Below are 18,471 nucleotides of genomic sequence, written 5' to 3' on the forward strand. Positions count from 1 at the left end.
GTATATAAAGGGTAAGCGACTGATACTACTAGGGGCCGGCTACTTAGCTGGCTGGCTACCTTCTCTAATGAGTAAGAGACAAGGTAAAATTGACTTGGGGTGTCCAAGCAATTTTCCTGCTGTATATATAGACAATACTGCTAACTACATGTGGTCTGTGCGTGTGTGAATAGAAGCCTACATGTGAAAAGAGAAGTGTGCTGCGGACTGCGCAGAAGCGTGGATTTCTCCTAAGCGCCCTTGGCACGGCATCTCGGCGCGGCATCTTGGCATAATAAGCGCCGAGATCACGTGATCGAAAAACAAAAGATATTGAGTCCGTAAAAAATACTAGAAATATGAGAAAAATCGTGCGAGTTCAATGGTATAGGTTAGGGGATTGTAACACAACCCCATACCATTACCATGCTTGATGGGTTGAGCCCCCAGGCTGGCAAGATTTGGAAAAAGGCTAACTTAATGTTGTACGCCACTATCAGGTGGGTACACACTAGTGAATGCAGGCGCTTACGGCCATACTACTGCTAACAGAGCTAATCTAACTAACTACTAAGGCTATACTACTTACCGCTTAAGGTGGTATTCTACTATTATCTAATACAAGGGGGCCGGAGGCCTGGGAGGTGTGATAAGTGAGTTAAGGGGGCAACGTCTGAGAACTGCTAGGGGCTGGCTACTTAGCTGGCTGGATGATCCTCCTCAATGAGTAGAGACAAGGTAAAATCAACTTGGTGATTCCAAGCAATTTCCCTGCTGTATATATAGACATAGGTGCGCTATTTACATGGTCTGTGCGCGTGGGAAAAGAAGTACATGATGAAAATAAGAAGCGTGCTGCAGGCTGCGCAGAAGCATGGATTTCTCCTAAGCGCCCTTGGCACGGCATCTTGGCATAATAAGCGCTGAGATCATGTGATTAAAAAAGTAAAGACAAAGAGTCCGTAAAAAATAGTAGAAATATCAGAAAATTCAGGCAAATCTAATGGTATAATTCAGGAGGTTGTAACACTTAACCTTTAACCTCAATGGCAAAAAAGATGACGGAGACCTTCCTCATCTGTAATACCAGCTCACACTTGGCCATCTTAGGACTAAAATGGTTAGGTGCACACAATCCTGAAATTGACTGGAGTAATTGCACCCTTGCTTTCCCCCACACGCCACCAGATCATGTGGCCATTGCTGAAGAAGAGGAAGCTGACAAAAACCCCTTAGAAGGAGTACCCTCCAAATACCACCAATATGCCAAAGTATTCAGAGAAGAAGAATTCAACAAGCTTCCTCCCCATTGGCATTACAACATTGGAATAGAACTCACGGAAGAAGGACCACTCAACTTGCCCCTATATAGCATGACCAATGCCAAATCCCTAACACTTAAGGACTGGCTCAGGGACAAGCTCAAAGCAGGGAAGATCCGTCCTAGCAAATCTTCCATCAGTTCCCCTGTGATGTTTGTCCCCAAGATGGATGGTTCCCGCTGCTTGGTTGTTGACTACCAACGTCTGAATAACTGGACCAAGAAAAATGTGTACCCGTTACCCCGTCCTGATGACCTCATGGCCCAGCTCCATGGTGCCAAGGTCTTTACTAAGCTAGACCTACAATGGGGTTACAACAACGTCTGGGTCAAGGAGGGCAATGAATGGAAGACTGCTTTCCGCACTAAGTACAGCCTGTACAAATCCCTGGTTATGACTTTTGGCTTAACAAATGCCCCCGCTGCCTTTCAGCACTTCATGAACAAGCTGTTCAAAGATTTACTGGATGTGTGCATCATCATTCACCTCAATGACATCCTGATCTACTCAAAGGATGACGCAACCCACGCCCAGCACATCCATGAAGTTCTACAATGGTTAATGGAAAACCAACTGTTTTGCAAGGCCTCCAAGTGTACCTTCCATGTCACCTCAGTGGAATACCTAGGGATCATTGTCTTGGATAAGGGTTTTAGTCTGGATAAACTCAAAATCCAGGCAGTACAGGAGTGGCCAGTCCCCACCAAAGTCAAGGAAGTCCAATTGTTCCTAGGGTTTGCCAACTTCCTGCGTAGATTTGTTGCCAATTTCAGTCACATAGCCAGGCTGTTACACAACTTAGTAAAGAAGGACACCCCCTGGAAATGGGAAACTAAGGAAGACAAAGTGTCATAAACAGAGGAAAATAGAACTAGCCGGAATTGAACCAGCTTGACCACTAAGCCATAGAGCCCTATTATTCCTCTGCTGACAACCCATGATTACACCTGCTACCCCCCAAATTTGGGCTTGGGCCAGCATGCAACCACTTGTACTGGTCATGTGACCGTGTCCAGGACACAAAGCCTTCCAAGGACTCAAAGAGGCCATCACCAGTGCGCCAGTACTCTGTCACGCCAACCCAGCCAAACCCTACTTCCTAGAAACGGATGCCTCCAGAGCAGCCTTGGGCTCTATACTGAGCCAACAACAAGAAGATGGGCGCTTACATCCTCTAGGGTTCCTGTCAGAATCATTCAAGGGTGCCAAGCAAAATTACAATACCCACAACAAGGAGCTCCTGGCAATCATCAGGTCCTTTGAGTACTGGTGCATATTCTTGGAGGGAACAGAACATCCAATCACCGTGTTCACAGATCATAGGAACCTTGAATATTGGAAAGAATCCCAGACTTTCAACCGTCACCATGCTAGATGACATCTATTACTAGCAGGCTATAACTTCCAAATTGTCTACCAACCAGGGAAACAGTCTGGCAAACCAGACACCTTATCCTGCTGATCCAACCATGCAGATGTTCCACCCACCAACCAAACCATGTTGCCGGAACCTGTCTTTGCCAATACTGCTCTTGTTATACCAGAAAAGGAACTACAGCGCCAAATAGAATCATCCCTTGATCAGGATGAGTCCTTGGAAGAAATCTTACAGTTCCTACAAAACAAATCCAAGGCCCCCCCTTCCATCAAATGTGCATTCAAGGATTACAAGATGGAAGCAGGGTTGTTGTTTTACCAAGGGCGCATTGTAGTCCCCAATGTAGGAACCCTGAGGATGGACCTATTACAGATATTCCACAACAGTCCCCTGGCAGGTCACCCTGGTAGACAGCAAATGTTGTAGACACACTTAATACCAGGGAATTTATTCCCATTTTCTCGGATTTAAACAAAGTTAAACGGACGACATTTTCAATCACGTGACTTCGGCGCTTATATCATACGCTAAGCGCCAAGCCACGTCCCCATCCACGCTTACTCATCACACGTAGCCACCTCCACCTGTTGTAGACACAGTCAATACCAGGTGTCGTACACCACTGTAATGTGGGTACACGCTAATGGGGACGGGCGCTTGAGGCCGTACTACTACACTAGCTTATGTAAGGTAACTATCTAAGGCTATACTATCAGCGCTTAAGGCGCTCTACTTCTAACTACTGTCGGCAAAGGGGCCTGAGGCCTGGGAGGTGTGTTAGGTTAAAGGGGTGGTGAGCGTCTGAGAACTACTAGGGGCCGGCTACTTAGCTGGCTGACGACCTTCTCTAATGAGTAAGAGACAAGGTAAAATCGACTTGGGGTGTCCAAGCAATTTTCCTGCTGTATATATAGACAATACTGCTAACTACATGTGGTCTGTGCGTGTGTGAATAGAAGCCTACATGTGAAAAGAGAAGTGTGCTGCGGACTGCGCAGAAGCGTGGATTTTTCCCAAGCGCCCTTGGCACGGCATCTCGGCATAATAAGCGCCGAGATCACGTGATCAAAAAACAAAAGATAATGAGTCCGTAAAAAATACTGGAAATATGAGAAAAATCGTGCGAGTTCAATGGTATATGTTAGGGGATTGTAACATTGCCCCCCCCTTAAAGGCTCTTGGCGGCGTCACGAGCCTTTCTGAGTCTGGCCTGGTTGAAGCGCTTGATCTCTTCCTGGCTGTGTTTTAATAGCTCCTCGGGCTCCCAGGAGTTGTCCTCTGGACCGTAACCTTTCCATTTTATTAGGTAAAACCATTTTCCCCGTTGTCTCTTGGAATCAATGATCTGCTCTACCTCGTATTCTTCTTCTCCCTCTATTGTTTCAGGGGGAGGTTGTTCTGGAAATGGCTGGCTCGGGGCTTCGTGACTTTTGGACAATAACCCAACGTAGAAGACATTGTGGATTTTCAAGGTTTCCAGTAATTCTAGGCGGTAGGCATGACTGGAGACCTTTTCAATGATTTTGAAGGGGCCAAGTCGTCTGGGGTCCAGCTTATTTGAATTGGTCCTTAATTCTACGTTCTTTCCGTCCAGCCAAACCTTTTCTCCTACTGAATACTCTGGTATTGTTCCTTGGTTCTCGGCCATCCGTTCCTTGCTTAGTCTGAGGGCTGACTTGGCTTCTTTCCATTCCTGAGCTAGAGTATCTGCTACCTTATCTGCCTCTGGTACGTTGGCTGGGACATTGGAGGGGTTCATCACTGGATTCCTTCCGTAAACCAGTTCGAAGGGGGTTTTTCCTGTGGACGCGTGTTTGGCGTTATTATACGCATATTCTGCCAAGGGAAGCCAAGTGGCCCAGTCTGAGTGATTGGCTGCTACATATGACCTTAGGTAGAATTCGATAAATTGATTAACCCTTTCTGTCTGTCCGTCGGATTCTGGGTGGTAAGCAGAGGAGAAGGAGGGTTTGATCCCCAACCTTTGGTAGAGTGCTTGGAGAAACTTTCCAGTGAATGTGGTTCCGCGGTCTGAGACGGTTTTGATTGGTAAGCCGTGGAGTTTCCAGATATGCGTTATGAATAAGTCCGCCAACCCTTTGGATGTGACCTTCTTGGATGTAGGGATGAAGTGCCCAAACTTTGAAAATGAATCAATAACCACAAGGATAGCATCATGGCCTTGGGACTTGGGGAACCCGGTGATGAAGTCGTACAATATAGTGTGAAAAGGATACGGTGGGACTTCCAGGGGTTTCAGAGCTATTACCGGTGCGCGGGCTCGTTGATTTGCTTGGCAAGTTGGGCAATGTTCCACCCATTCCTTGGCTGAGGATTTCATGCCTGGCCACCAGTAGTTTTGACTTAGGAGCTCTAGGGTTCTTTGCTGACCTGGGTGTCCTGCCAGGGGAGAGTCGTGAAATTCCTTCAGTAGTCTTTCTTTTAGGGGCTTGTGGTTGGGTACCACTAGTCTCCCACGATACCAGAGTAGGTCTTCCTCCCAGTCATATTCTTGGTATGCCTTTTGTATGGATGGCAGGGCGTTATCAGCGTCTTCTGTTAGAAACTGGATAATTTGTTCTAGGGAAGGGTCTTCTTTCAACCTGGAGCGTACTTTGGTGACAATCTCCAGCTCTTCTTCTGACGTGTTTGCAAAGACCTCTGTTGGAAGCATGACTTCTGGTTCCGGTGGTACATCCAGGTAATCCAATCGTCTGGATAGGGCGTCTGGTTTCCCTGACTGCTTTCCAGGGCGGTAGTGAATCTCAAAATTGAAGTCACTAAGGAAAATGCGCCATCTTGCGTGTCTTTGATTAAAGGTTTGTGCCTGCATCCAGTATTCCAGGTTTCTATGATCTGTGAAAACCTGAATTGATTTTTCCGTAGCCTCCAGGAAGATTCGCCATTCCTCTAGTGCTTTAATGATAGCTAATAATTCTTTGTCGTGCGTATCATAGTTAGCCTCGGCGCCTGAGAAGGACTTAGACATGTATGCAATTGGATGGAGTTGGTTATCCTCTCCTTGTTGACTCAGTATGGCTCCCATGGCTACCCCTGATGCGTCCGTCTCTAGGTAATAGGGCAGTTTTGGGTTGGAGTGAATAAGAACCGGGGATCTGGTGACAAGGGTTTTTAATTCCTGGAATGCAGCTTCCTCTGGATTGTCCCATGACCAGGGGGTTTCCTTCTTTGTGAGATTATGGAGGGGGCGTGCCACCAAGCTGAAGTTGGGGATGAAACGACGGAGGTAGTTGACAAAACCTAAAAATGCTTGGACCTGCTTAACTGTTTTAGGTTGGGGCCATGACGTGACCGCCTCAATCTTCTTCTGATCCATGGAGAAGCCCGCCGGGGATATGACAATGCCAAGGTAATCAACGGTAGTGACGTGGAAGTGGCACTTGGAGAGTTTACAAAACAACTGGTTTCTCATTAGTCTTGATAGGACTTCCCTAACGTGTTCAGGGTGCTTTTTGGGGTCTTCTGAGAAAATGAGGATGTCATCCAAGTAAATTATCACTGTGACGTCAATGAGGTCCCTGAACAAGTCATTCATGAAGTGCTGAAATGCTGCCAGGGCGTTTGTAAGACCAAAGGGCATGACCAAGTACTCAAATAACCCATATTTGGTGCGGAAGGCTGTCTTCCATTCATCACCTTCCTTGATCCGGACGTTATTATAACCCCAATGCAGGTCTAGCTTGGTGAATAGTTTGGCGTTCCTGAGTTTGGCCATGAGGTCATCCTGCCTTGGTAGAGGGTAAACATTTTTATGGGTTACGTCATTGAGCTTTTGGTAATCCACAACTAGCCTGAGAGATCCATCTGCCTTTTTCACAAACATGACCGGGGCGCCTGCCAAGGAGGTACTAGGGCGGATCTTGCCTGTTGCCAGTTCCTTGTCGATGTGTTGCTTTAGCGCTTTGGATTCTGCATTGGTCATGCCGTAAATGGGTCCGGGAGAAAGCTTGGCATCGGGCAGGAGATTGATGGCTATATCATATTCCTGATGTGGGGGAAGCACCTTGAATTCTTCTTCGCCAAAGACTTTAGCAAATTCATGGTATTGCTTTGGGAGGTCTGACAAGGGGTTAGAGTCTGCTTCTTCTTCCGAGGCTATCTGGACTTGGTCTGGGAAGGTGACGGTGCCTAGATTCCAGTCTATGAGGGGTGACTCCTGAGTGAGCCATGTCATGCCAAGTATGGCGGGTGTGTTCCCAATGGGGCAGACTAAGAAGGGGATGGAGTGTGTATGGCCATTGGCCAAACCGTGAGATGAACTTGGTGCCAAATGCGACCAGTCTGAGAGATTGTACCATCTAGCATTCTCACAACTTGTGGGTTTTCGAGTTGGGTTTTTGGGATTTTTAATTTTTCCACAATCGATGGGGAAATAAAATTTGATGTGGCTCCGGAATCTATGAGTGTTTTGAGGGGTTCTGCCGGGGAATTTTGGACATATAGATCAATAAATAAGAGGGGTTTTTTATTTGAGTCTAGAGCAAGAGATACAAATTCAAAACTATCTAGATTGTCCAATTTGGGAGTTGGGGGCTTGGCAGCAGTCCTTGACCTCATTCTTTTCCCGATTCGTCCTCAGCCACCTTGGCTACTTCTTTAACTGTGGCTTTCCAGCCATTTGGGCACTGCTTGATTCCGTGGCCCTTCTGACCGCATTTGACGCATAGCCCTGATGCGCGGCAACAATCCCTTTCCTCCGGGGTGACATAGTTGGGGTCCTTGGATAAACGGACCCTGGTGGTAGTGGTGGAGGTAGAGGTGGTTGTGGCAACCGGAGCCTTGGTGGAAGCCTTCTTGGGGCGGTTTTCCTTGTTCTCCCGACGAGTGTTGTCAATCTTGACCAAGGCGGCAAATATGGCCTCCAGGTCATTGTCGGGAATGTTGTCCTTGGTGGACAGGAGTTCTTTCACCTTCCAGTGAAGACCGCACGTAAACTGGGCAATGTACGCCTCAGTGTTCCAGTCAAGTTCCGCCATGAGATTGCGGAATTCTGTGACGTACTCAGACGTGGTGGTGGTCTGAGTCAACGCGGCAATCTTCCTGGCGGCCGCCCTCTTGCATCTGGGTTGGCAAAGGCTTCTTTAAATTTGGCCATTAAGGCCGGGATGGTAGTGGGGGGATTTCCCTTGCCCTTGATAATAGTCCCAATAATGGGGAGAGCCCAGTCGGCAGCTTTATCTGTCATGTGGTATAGAATCCACACAACCATTTGTTCCTCTTCATTGAATTGATCTCGATGAAGCGCAACCCACAGCAGCATACGGTCTAGCCACTGGGTTGCCTTCCGTCCCCTGGAGTCTCCCTTGTATGGATCTGGGAGCTCCATTTTGGGTTGCTTTACGCTGGACCCTGAGTCGAATGGGGTGAGGGAGCTGAGGCTCCGTTTAGGCGTGTCGCAAGGCTCCCTTTTAGGGGCTCGCCTGGGTTCTTCCTCTTCTTCTGAGTCAAAGCCCGTTCCTCTTGATGGGCGGAAAGGGGCCTTGAGTCCAGGCCTAACCGTTCCTGGAGTGTGGGCTTCCCCTCCTGAGTGGGTAGGAGGGGTGACAGGCCCAGTCAATGGGCCAGGCTTAGTTTGGGCTCCGCCCTGATCCTTGTCTCCAACAGGTCGTTGGTCTTCTTGCATATGGCTTTGAGCTCAGAGAGCTGTTGGCCTTGAGTGTGGATTTGGGCCTGCAAGGACCCAACTTGGCTGGTGAGGGTTTGGATAGCCTCAAGGAGAGAGGCAAGGGTTGGCTCCGGTTCCATTCCGGGCAGGTGTTGCGGAGGGGGTGATGGGCCGCAAGAGGGTGGTTGGGAACAGGCTGCCACGGAACGTTGGCTGGAACGGCTGGTAGGGCGGGAGTAGGGGTGAGGGACGCCAGAGCGTGTGGATGGAATAATGGATACGGCGTGGGGAAGGTAGGTGCCTGATACAGGACTTATGAGCGGTTTTTACGCAGTGTGTATATGCTAAACCCTTGCGTCAAATACCTAGCGTTGGACAATCCCTACAGTAAATCAACAGATCTGGCGATTGTGATATGAGCGGGTTTTTTGCAAGCGGGTACTTCAGCTGACTAGGGTCGCTAACTGCAGAGTTCCAGCGAAACTTGTGGTATGCGGACGATAGGACTCGTTAGCCTTATAGCAATTTGGTACTACATGGGGGTGGGGGACTTTTGATTATTATGTCCCACAAGGTAGCCCCGATCACGGTTTTTTCCCTTGTGCTAGTACTAGGAGTCTTCTTGTTTGTTGATCAAGCCTACAAGAAGTCATTTTACAATGTTGTACACCACTGTAATGTGGGTACACGCTAATGGGGACGGGCGCTTGAGGCCGTACTACTACACTAGCTTATGTAAGGTAACTATCTAAGGCTATACTATCAGCGCTTAAGGCGCTCTACTTCTAACTACTGTCGGCGAAGGGGCCTGAGGCCTGGGAGGTGTGTTAGGTTAAAGGGGTGGTGAGCGTCTGAGAACTACTAGGGGCCGGCTACTTAGCTGGCTGACGACCTTCTCTAATGAGTAAGAGACAAGGTAAAATCGACTTGGGGTGTCCAAGCAATTTTCTGCTGTATATATAGACAATGTGGTCTGTGCGTGTGTGTGAATAGAAGCCTACATGTGAAAAGAGAAGTGTGCTGCGGACTGCGCAGAAGCGTGGATTTTTCCCAAGCGCCCTTGGCACGGCATCTTGGCGCGGCATCTTGGCATAATAAGCGCCGAGATCACGTGATCAAAAAACAAAAGATAATGAGTCCGTAAAAAATACTGGAAATATGAGAAAAATCGTGCGAGTTCAATGGTATATGTTAGGGGATTGTAACACCAGGGAATTTATTCCCATTTTCTCGATTTTGAACAAAGACAAACGGACAACATTTTTGATCACGTGACCTTGGCGCTCATATCATACGCTAAGCGCCAAGCCACATCCCCTTCCGCGCTTAATCAGCATACGTAGCCACCTCCACCTGATGACATCACTATGACACGTCAGTGACACGTATGCATGAGTAAGACCAACTGCGGAGCAGGGTTCTTATTTGTTATGGTATTGGATATAATGTATTTGTAATTAGCACTTCTATAGAATATATAAGGAGGCCAACCGACCATGGTAACACCCAGGTCAATTACCTCTTGTTGCACTCCACACACTGTACAAGGCCTTACAGCCAGTAATCACTTAGTCACACGCCTTAAGCGTTGCCCTCACTGTACTTAGGTAGCTTGTCAACGCCTTATAGCGTCTGGTTGCTGTAGTTAGTTAGCTTGTTGTTGTAGGTAGCCCCCTCACCGCCTTACGCGGTTATACTTAGTTCTATACGGCCACAAGCGCCGCTGCCTTGACGCCCCTTAAGGACGTCTAGGACACTAGGTAATTGACCTTAAGTTGGTTGCAAACCGTGCCACTAGCACACCCATCACTTAGCTCAACAACAAGAAGGCCCCTAGTACTAGCACAAGGGAAATCAGGTGATTGGGATTGCCTTTTGCTGTCAATAATCAAACCAGCGTTGTCCCCACCTAGTACCAAATTGCTATAAGGCTAACGGGTTCTAATTGTCCGCATACCACCGGTCGCCGCACCTTTTGTTAGCAACCCTAGACAGCCAATCCACCCGCTTGCAGAAGCACTGCCCCGCATCACGCCCATCCACGGCAGTTGATCAGGGTAAGAACTGTCCAACACTAGGCCGGTTGAGGCAAGGGTTTAGCGTATACATATGATAAAGCGCTCATAAGTCCTGATATAGGCACCCACTAGTCCCCCACACCTTCCACCATTACCTCCCGCACTCCCCCTTGTTCTTCTTCCCGGGCATCTACCCACGCTGGCCGGTCATACCCTACACATCCAATGGCAACCCGCTCCCGGCCACCCTCTCAAGCCCGCTCCCCTATCAATCAAGGGGAGTTGGGACCCTTCCTTCCGCCAGCCTCCCCTGAGCTCGGCAAAGTATCACTTGAGCGGGTCATCCGCCTTCTTTGGGGGCTCCAATCCCAAGTTGACCGCATCAAGCGGACCCTCTTGGAACAAGCTGAAGTTAGCCAAGAGGTTCAAACCAACGTCGAGAATATCTTGCAAGCCGTCAATACTGTCAAGGATGGGCTTGCCCAACTCCAGCAACCCCAGGGTCCCCACACCCCAGAAGAACAAAAACCCCCTGCGGTCAAGGAAACTCCCAGGGCCGCGCCCAAAGCCAAGCCTATTGGCAAGGCTCAACCATTCCTTGGGGCCCCAGCCCCTATCATCTCCACAGGGGCTCCCAGGCACAACCCCCTCTCACTCTTCAACCCATACCCTTCCTCCTCCTTCCCTTTGGGACCGGCTCCAGCCCCCCAAGGACCTCCACCAGCGCCTATTGTCACCCCAGCGCAGCCTCCAGCCCCCTCCACTGTAAAAGTGGACCACCCAGATGCCTTCAAAGGCAAAATTGGCTTGGAGGCTGTTATAACCTCCTAACATATACCATTAGAATCGCCTGAATTTTCTATTATTTTTAGTATTTTTACGGACTTAATATCTCATGTTTTTTGATCACGTGATCTCGGCGCTTAGTATGCCGAGATGCCGCGCCAAGATGCCGTGCCAAGGGCGCTTAGGAGAAATCCACGCTTCTGCGCAGCCCGCAGCACGCTTCTCATTTGTCCTCTGTACTTCTTTCTCTCACGCGCACAGACCATGTAGATAGTGCGTGTCATGACCTTCATTGGCATGACATGATTTTTTACTACTTTCTACCTTTTTTCCGAGATAGTTTCCTTTTTTGGTATATATTTATGACTCATCAAGATCACGTGACATATTTGATATATGATGTGAAATTGTAAATGACTCACTGTTTTGTATTGTTGTTTTTGATGTGGCTCTTCTCATGTATTTAAACCAGGTCAAGTCACCGCTAAACAGCAAGACTTGACCTCTTTGTCAATTCATCCTCACTCTTACCTATCCCTTTGCCCAAGCCCTTAGTTGGCTATAGTGCACATTACTTAAGCATCTTATCCAGGCCATTGTTGCCCTCTACCCCTATATCATAACCCTTGGGCCCTCGTCGCCCCTCTACCCTTCTCATAGTCCATTGGTGATAGTGCCACGGACTTTAAGCCCCCTTGAACCATAGGTCCGAGCTGAGTCGTGACACTAGGTCAAGTCTTTACTTGTATTCCTGTCGACAAACAAGACCTACGCTTGGATAAGCACCAAAGCTTGAAAAGCCATCACATTGTAGCCCCTGTGTAATAATCAAAGACAGGAATACGAGTGGCAGTAAAGCCGCGGGATAGCCCCTTGCTAGCAATCGTCCGCATACCAGGGTGTCCGCACCTTTAGTCATATGCTGTTAGTCAGCCAAACCTCCGCTTACAAAAAACCTGACTGATATCACGCTTGCACACAGCTGTTGATTTTAGTACAAGGATTGTCTAACGCTAGTGGTGAAGCAAACAGTTAGTAATTAGAACTATAAACCCGTTAATTGACTATCTGACCAGTACCAATTTATATTGGGAACGCATCCTAGTGTTTGACTTCCTAGATCTTGTCCTTTTTGCCATTTTTTGGCCATACTCCGTTGTCACCCAATATCTTTACCTTGAGAAAACCCTCCTCAACATCAATCACATCCTATTAGGTTGAATTGAAAACCTTGAGGAACATATAGCCCAAATCGAGGAACCTGGCCTTGTCCAAAATATCGCAATCTTAAAAAGTCATCGATCCTTTGCTGAACGCCTCAATACCATATACAAAACAGAGGCACAAGAGCACAAGAATTTAATTGCAAACCTCAAATCACATAATTGCGATCTTGCTTTAACCATTGAAGAGCAAGAACGCCTTATAGAGGAAAAAGATAGGCTATTGGTAGAAAAAGAAATCAAGTTGGACAACTTCCATTGCTCCATTCAGGATATCACCCAAGACGGAAAAGGGCGTATTCACTATTACAAGGAATATGAGTTTTTTGCAGTCTCATATGACAATACCTGGCTTGGGCGCGATGGGAGAGACTAATTTGTCTTCTTCCCAATTGGGGTGGTCTGCCCCATCTTCTCGAACTCATACTCCTGCTCCTGCGGCTGTGCCGCCACATGTATATTCCCCCATGTCTTTTGACCATATGTCTGATTGTGAACTTTTAAACATGGTTGCCCAAAATATGATTGTTCTAAAAAAGGAGTTCTCACAACTACAAGGCGCTTATGAAGCGCAACATGATCAAATAGCGCTACTAAGGGCAGAACTTGAGGAACACCGCAATCAATCACGTAATCAACATATTTTTTATTCAAACCAAATTCAAGGAGCGGCAGCATCCATTCAGGCTGTGCAAGATCAGCTTCTTCATCATTCTTCCTCTCGCTCCACAGCTCCACCTCCACCGCCCCCACCTTCTGGCACTGCCACCACTATCAATCCCCCATCTACGTCTTCTAATTCCGATTTGAAATTTGCCAAGCCAAACAAGTTTAGTGGCAAGAAAGAAGACGCCCTCAATTTTATCATTGCCTGCCAAGCTTACATAAGGGCAAAGGGTGCAAACCGGTCCCATGAAGAAAAAATTTTGTGGGTAACATTGTATTTTGAGGGAGCAGCAGAAGATTGGGTACGCCCATACAAGGAAAGGAAGGTGTTCAGGGGAGAAGCGGTCCCCTTATTAGAAGACATTGATACGTTTTGGGCTGAATTCACTAAGCATTATGTGGACACTAATTGCGATGAGAAGTATCGCCAAAAATGGAATAACTTGCGGCAGAAGGCTTTGGTCCAGGAATACACTCGGGAATTCCAACAATACTCTGTGTCCTTGGGTTATAGCAACAAAACACTGCGCAATAAGTACTATGACGGCCTTAAAAACAAAATCAAAGATATTATGCTGTCAACTATGTTTCAATGGCGTCGTGCTACAGCCCAACAAGTCTATGACAAGGCAGAGGAAATTGCTAATCATATTGAATCTACGCGCCTATCCAACCCCTCTGTCTCCACTGTTCGTGCTACTTCTACTGCCGTCCCCACTTCCACTTCCAACCCCACTCCCACTTGTACATGTCTAAACGTGGGAGATAATGTATATATGATTGATCCCACTACTCGTCGCGCCAAGAAAGGCGCTATTACTTCAATTGTACAAACAACTTCCGGCAATATGCCCAATGTTAGGTGGAATGGGGAAACAAAAGATACATTGATTCCATTCCCATCTCTCAAAAAGGACGAACGCCCTGCTGCAGCCGCCCCCATCAAATCCATCATTGCTCCCACCCCTGTCTTAGCCTCAAATTCTAAGGGTCCAGGTCCCATGGATCTTGATGGAAGAGGCTTTGCAAATCTTACATGCCATGTATGCGGCGGAAAAGGACATTTTGCGCGCAACTGCCCTTCCAAGCCCATGTCTGGTCATGTGGCTAATGTCGAATGGTCTTGGGAAAGGCCTAAAGAAGAAAATAGGATCGAAGTTGTCTCTGATGAGGAAGAGTCGGGAAAAGGAAAAGCCAAGGCCGACTAAGGAGTAAGGCACTTGGCTGTATGCTCGCGGATTTGCATTATGTAAACAATGATTTCGAAATACTCTCTTTATGTAACTCATCTCAAATATATGCGTTGTTTACTGCAAATCCGTGTGAATCTCCTAAAACCCAAAAATCCAGTTTTTTGGCTAAACCCTTTCAAGGAAAAGCCATGATTGATTCTGGAGCAACTTCTTGCTTCATACACCCTCTTTTAGTTGAAACTTACCAACTTCCCACTTATCAACATCAAATCCCAAAAAAATTACGTGTCATAGATGGCCAAGAAATTGACTCTGGCCAAATTACCCATTTCACTCGCTTTATTTGTACTATTGGCAATCATACCAAAGAACTAGAGTGTCATATTTCCAACATTGGCAACCATCAATTAGTTTTAGGAATGTCATGGCTTAAAAAGCACAATCCCCAAATCTCGTGGGAAAAGCACACACTTGTCTTCAACTCATCCTATTGTTCCAATAATTGTCTATCTGTACCTACGGTCTTAGAACTCAAGGCAGTAGAAGAAATACCACTTCCATACCAGGAATTCTCTAGGGTGTTTTCAGAAGAAGAATCCTCAAAACTGCCACCTCACCGCCCATATGACATTGCTATTGAGTTACTCCCTGATGCAAAACCCCGACACGGCCCCATTTACAGCCTAGGTCCAAAGGAAGACGCCGAACTAAGGGAAACCATTGAAAAACAGCTTAAAGCAGGTCTGATCCGCCCATCCAAATCTCCCATGGCATCTCCAATATTATTTGTCAAAAAGAAGAACGGGAAATTACGCATGTGCGTAGACTATTGATGGTTGAATAGCATGACCAAGAAAAACGCTTACCCCCTACCCTTGCCACAAAACCTTATTGAGAAACTACAAGGTGCTAAGATCTTTAGTAAATTTGATCTTAGGGCAGGCTACAACTTAGTCCAAATTAAAGAAGGCGATGAATGGAAAACCGCTTTCAAAACTAAATACGGATTATTTGAATACTTGGTTATGCCTTTTGGATTGACAAATGCGCCAGCAGCCTTTCAGGACATGATGAACAAAATATTCAGAGATCTCTTGGACGTTTATGTCATCATCTACTTGGATATATTCTAGTCTTCTCTCTGAATGAAAAAGATCATGAAGCCCATGTGCAAGAGGTACTCAAAAGGCTGCAGGATAATGACCTTTTTTGCAATATTGAGAAATGCCATTTCCACGTCAAGAAAATTGATTATCTAGGGTTTATCATATCTGAATTCGGTATAGAAGTTGATCAATCAAAAGTCACAGACGCCTTAAATTGGTCAACACCTAAGAATGTCAAAAACATCCAAGAATTCTTAGGATTTGTGAACTTCTATAGACGGTTTATCCCTAACTTTGGAAATATGGCACAACCACTGTACAATTTGCTCAAGAAAGATAGTAATTGGAGATGGGAATCAGCAGAACAACAATCTTTTGACGGCCTTAAAAAATGTCTTACTTCAGCGCCCTTGCTTTTACAACCTGACACCACAAGACAATTTTATGTGGAATGCAACGCATTGGATTATGCCACTGGAGCAATACTATCCCAACGCAACTCTGAAGGGAAATTGGCTCCAGTAGCCTATCTGTCCAAATCCTTATCCCCTGCCGAAAAAAATTACAATATCTTTGACAAGGAACTGTTGGCGGTCATTAGAGCATTTAAAGAATGGCGCCATTTGTTAGAAGGATCTGAATTGCCGGTCCAAGTTCTGACGGATCATAAGAACTTGGAGTACTTTTCCACATCTCAATCTTTAAATAAACGGCAAATTAGATGGGCCAATTTCCTAGTTGATTACAATTTCCAGATCATTTACAGGCCCGGAGCGCAGAATAAAAAAGCTGATATCCTCTCGCAACGCTACGATTTAGTGCCCCTTGAAGGAGGGGTAGAGAACCAAGTTCTCCTGAAACCGGAACTTTTCATTGCATCAATCACTCCGGATCAGGAAATCAACAATCTAATTGGCAAAGCCATTTATGAAGATAACCGTCTGAAAGAAATCCTACACAAACTTCAGGGCAAGGAAAAGGTCACAGATTGGGAACTAAAGGAAGGATTACTATGGCATCAAGGGAAAATCTTTGTACCTAAGGACAATACTATTAGAAACCTTATCTTGGAATCTAGGCACGACGCATTAGCTGCGGGACATCCGGGACAAGCCAGAACTTTGGAACTTGTCTCAAGGAATTACTATTGGCCATCCATGAAAAAGTTTGTCAACTCCTATGTCAGCCATTGTGAAACCTGTATTCGATCAAAACCAACCAATCAGGTACCAGTAGGACTGTTAAAGCCATTACAGATTCCCAAACGCCCTTGGGAAGATATTGCCTACACATGATTGTAGGACTACCAATCTCAGAAGGGTTTGATGCCATCCTCACTGTCATTGACCAATTCTCAAAAATGGTTCACTTCATTCCCACTCAGTCCACGGCATCAGCTATTGATATTGCCAATCTCTTTATCACATATATATGGAAATTACACGGTCTTCCCAGAAGTACGGTTTCAGACAGAGGCCCTACGTTCAACGCCAAGTTCATTTGTCACCTATATAAAAGGCTGGACATTAAACCCACATATTCTACAGCCTACCATCCAAACAGATGGACAGACAGAACAAATACAACGGGAGGCCGAAATTTTCATCCAAATGTTTGGAAACCACCGCCAATCAGACTGGGTATCCCTACTGCCGTTAGCCAAGTTTGCGCTCAACAATCTCAAACAATCCTCCACGGGTAAATCTCCATTCCAGATATGTTATGGACTAAACCCCCAATTCTCTGTGGGTCAGAAATCAGACAATCTACCCCAAATGCAGACAACATGCAGAGTTTTTGGAAAAAGGCTATGATGAGGTTAAGGCAGCACTGTCATTAGCACAAGAACGAATGAAATACTTCTACAATCAAAGGCATAGGAAAGAAGAAGGAATCCAAGTAGGGGACAAGGTCTGGTTGAGCCACCAAAATATATCCACCAATAGACCATCCATCAAACTTAGCCATAAAAAGCTAGGACCTTACTTGGTAGTGGAAAAAATTGGATTGCATGCATATAAACTACAACTACCCCATACCATGCGCATACATCCAGTCTTTCACATTAATCTTCTAACAAAATTCCATCCTGACCCTCATGGACGCGACCCTCCTCAACCTGCACCTATTATTACAGAAGAAGGTGAGGAAGAATATGAAGTTGAAAGAATTGTGGACAGCAAATGGAAAGGGCGTGGCAAATCAAAGAAACTCTGGTATTTAGTCAAGTGGAAGGGATACGACAAGGAAGCAACTCGTGGGAACCAGTGGATAATGTGGGTAACGCTCAGGAAGCCATAAAAGAATTCCACATGGAACACCCTGATGCAGTTGGAGCTTGAAGAGGGGGTAATGTCATGACCTTCATTGGCATGACATGATTTTTTACTACTTTCTACCTTTTTTCCAAGATAGTTTCCTTTTTTGGTATATATTTATGACTCATCAAGATCACGTGACATATTTGATATATGATGTGAAATTGTAAATGACTCACTGTTTTGTATTGTTGTTTTTGATGTGGCTCTTCTCATGTATTTAAACCAGGTCAAGTCGCCGCTAAACAGCAAGACTTGACCTCTTCGTCAATTCATCCTCACTCTTACCTATCCCTTTGCCCAAGCCCTTAGTTGGCTATAGTGCACATTACTTAAGCATCTTATCCAGGCCATTGTTGCCCTCTACCCCTATATCATAACCCTTGGGCCCTTGTCGCCCCTCTACCCTTCTCATAGTCCATTGGTGATAGTGCCACGGACTTTAAGCCCCCTTGAACCATAGGTCCAAGCTGAGTCGTGACAGTGCGCTTTGTCTATTTATACAGCAGGGAAATTGCTTGGAAACACCAAGTCAATTTTACCTTGTCTCATATTCATTGAGGAGGCACCAGCCAGCTAAGTAGCCGGCCCCCAGAAGATCTGCTGACACACCGTCCCCTTACTTAACTCATCACACCTCCCAGGCCTCAGGCCCCCTTGCAGTAGTATAGATAGCCGACCGCCTTAAGCGGTAGTAGTATAGCCTAACTTAGTAGTAGATTACCTTGTTGCTTGTAGTAGTACAGCCTTAAGCGCCCATCCCCACCAGCGTGTACCCACCTTACAGTGGTGTACAACAGAGGCCAAGCAGTGGCTAACACGCATGTTGGCCTGGGTACGCCTGAACAAAAGGCAA

General features: G+C 46.4%; 5 protein-coding genes across 5 annotated transcripts; 4 read left to right on the forward strand and 1 right to left on the reverse strand.

Moving 5' to 3' along the window:
- Window positions 1–1,025: 1,025 nt before the first annotated feature.
- Window positions 1,026–3,105, forward strand: RhiXN_05321 (Retrotransposable element Tf2 protein; the record flags this gene model as incomplete). Its single annotated transcript, XM_043325137.1, has 3 exons — window positions 1,026–2,052; window positions 2,318–2,662; window positions 2,777–3,105. The coding sequence occupies 3 exons, from the start codon at window positions 1,026–1,028 to the stop codon at window positions 3,103–3,105; spliced, it is 1,701 nt and encodes a 566-aa protein (XP_043177556.1).
- Window positions 3,106–3,847: 742 nt separating this feature from the next.
- On the reverse strand, window positions 3,848–8,323 carry RhiXN_05322 (Retrotransposable element Tf2 protein; the record flags this gene model as incomplete). Its single annotated transcript, XM_043325138.1, has 4 exons — window positions 3,848–6,909; window positions 6,978–7,233; window positions 7,284–7,690; window positions 7,729–8,323. The coding sequence occupies 4 exons, from the start codon at window positions 8,321–8,323 to the stop codon at window positions 3,848–3,850; spliced, it is 4,320 nt and encodes a 1,439-aa protein (XP_043177557.1).
- Window positions 8,324–10,548: 2,225 nt separating this feature from the next.
- On the forward strand, window positions 10,549–11,154 carry RhiXN_05323 (Retrotransposon-derived protein PEG10; the record flags this gene model as incomplete). Its single annotated transcript, XM_043325139.1, has 1 exon — window positions 10,549–11,154. The coding sequence occupies one exon, from the start codon at window positions 10,549–10,551 to the stop codon at window positions 11,152–11,154; it is 606 nt and encodes a 201-aa protein (XP_043177558.1).
- Window positions 11,155–12,799: 1,645 nt separating this feature from the next.
- Window positions 12,800–14,206, forward strand: RhiXN_05324 (Retrotransposon gag protein; the record flags this gene model as incomplete). The annotated part of the gene is made up of 1 exon (XM_043325140.1): window positions 12,800–14,206. The coding sequence occupies one exon, from the start codon at window positions 12,800–12,802 to the stop codon at window positions 14,204–14,206; it is 1,407 nt and encodes a 468-aa protein (XP_043177559.1).
- A 404-nt stretch (window positions 14,207–14,610) lies between these two features.
- Window positions 14,611–17,598, forward strand: RhiXN_05325 (Retrotransposable element Tf2 protein; the record flags this gene model as incomplete). Its single annotated transcript, XM_043325141.1, has 6 exons — window positions 14,611–15,008; window positions 15,036–15,291; window positions 15,387–16,497; window positions 16,554–16,754; window positions 16,816–17,042; window positions 17,092–17,598. 6 exons carry the CDS (start codon window positions 14,611–14,613, stop codon window positions 17,596–17,598), a joined length of 2,700 nt encoding a protein of 899 aa, XP_043177560.1.
- Window positions 17,599–18,471: the final 873 nt, after the last annotated feature.

The sequence above is a fragment of the Rhizoctonia solani genome, chromosome 2, assembly GCF_016906535.1.
Source record: "Rhizoctonia solani chromosome 2, complete sequence".
NCBI classification, from domain to species: domain Eukaryota; kingdom Fungi; phylum Basidiomycota; class Agaricomycetes; order Cantharellales; family Ceratobasidiaceae; genus Rhizoctonia; species Rhizoctonia solani.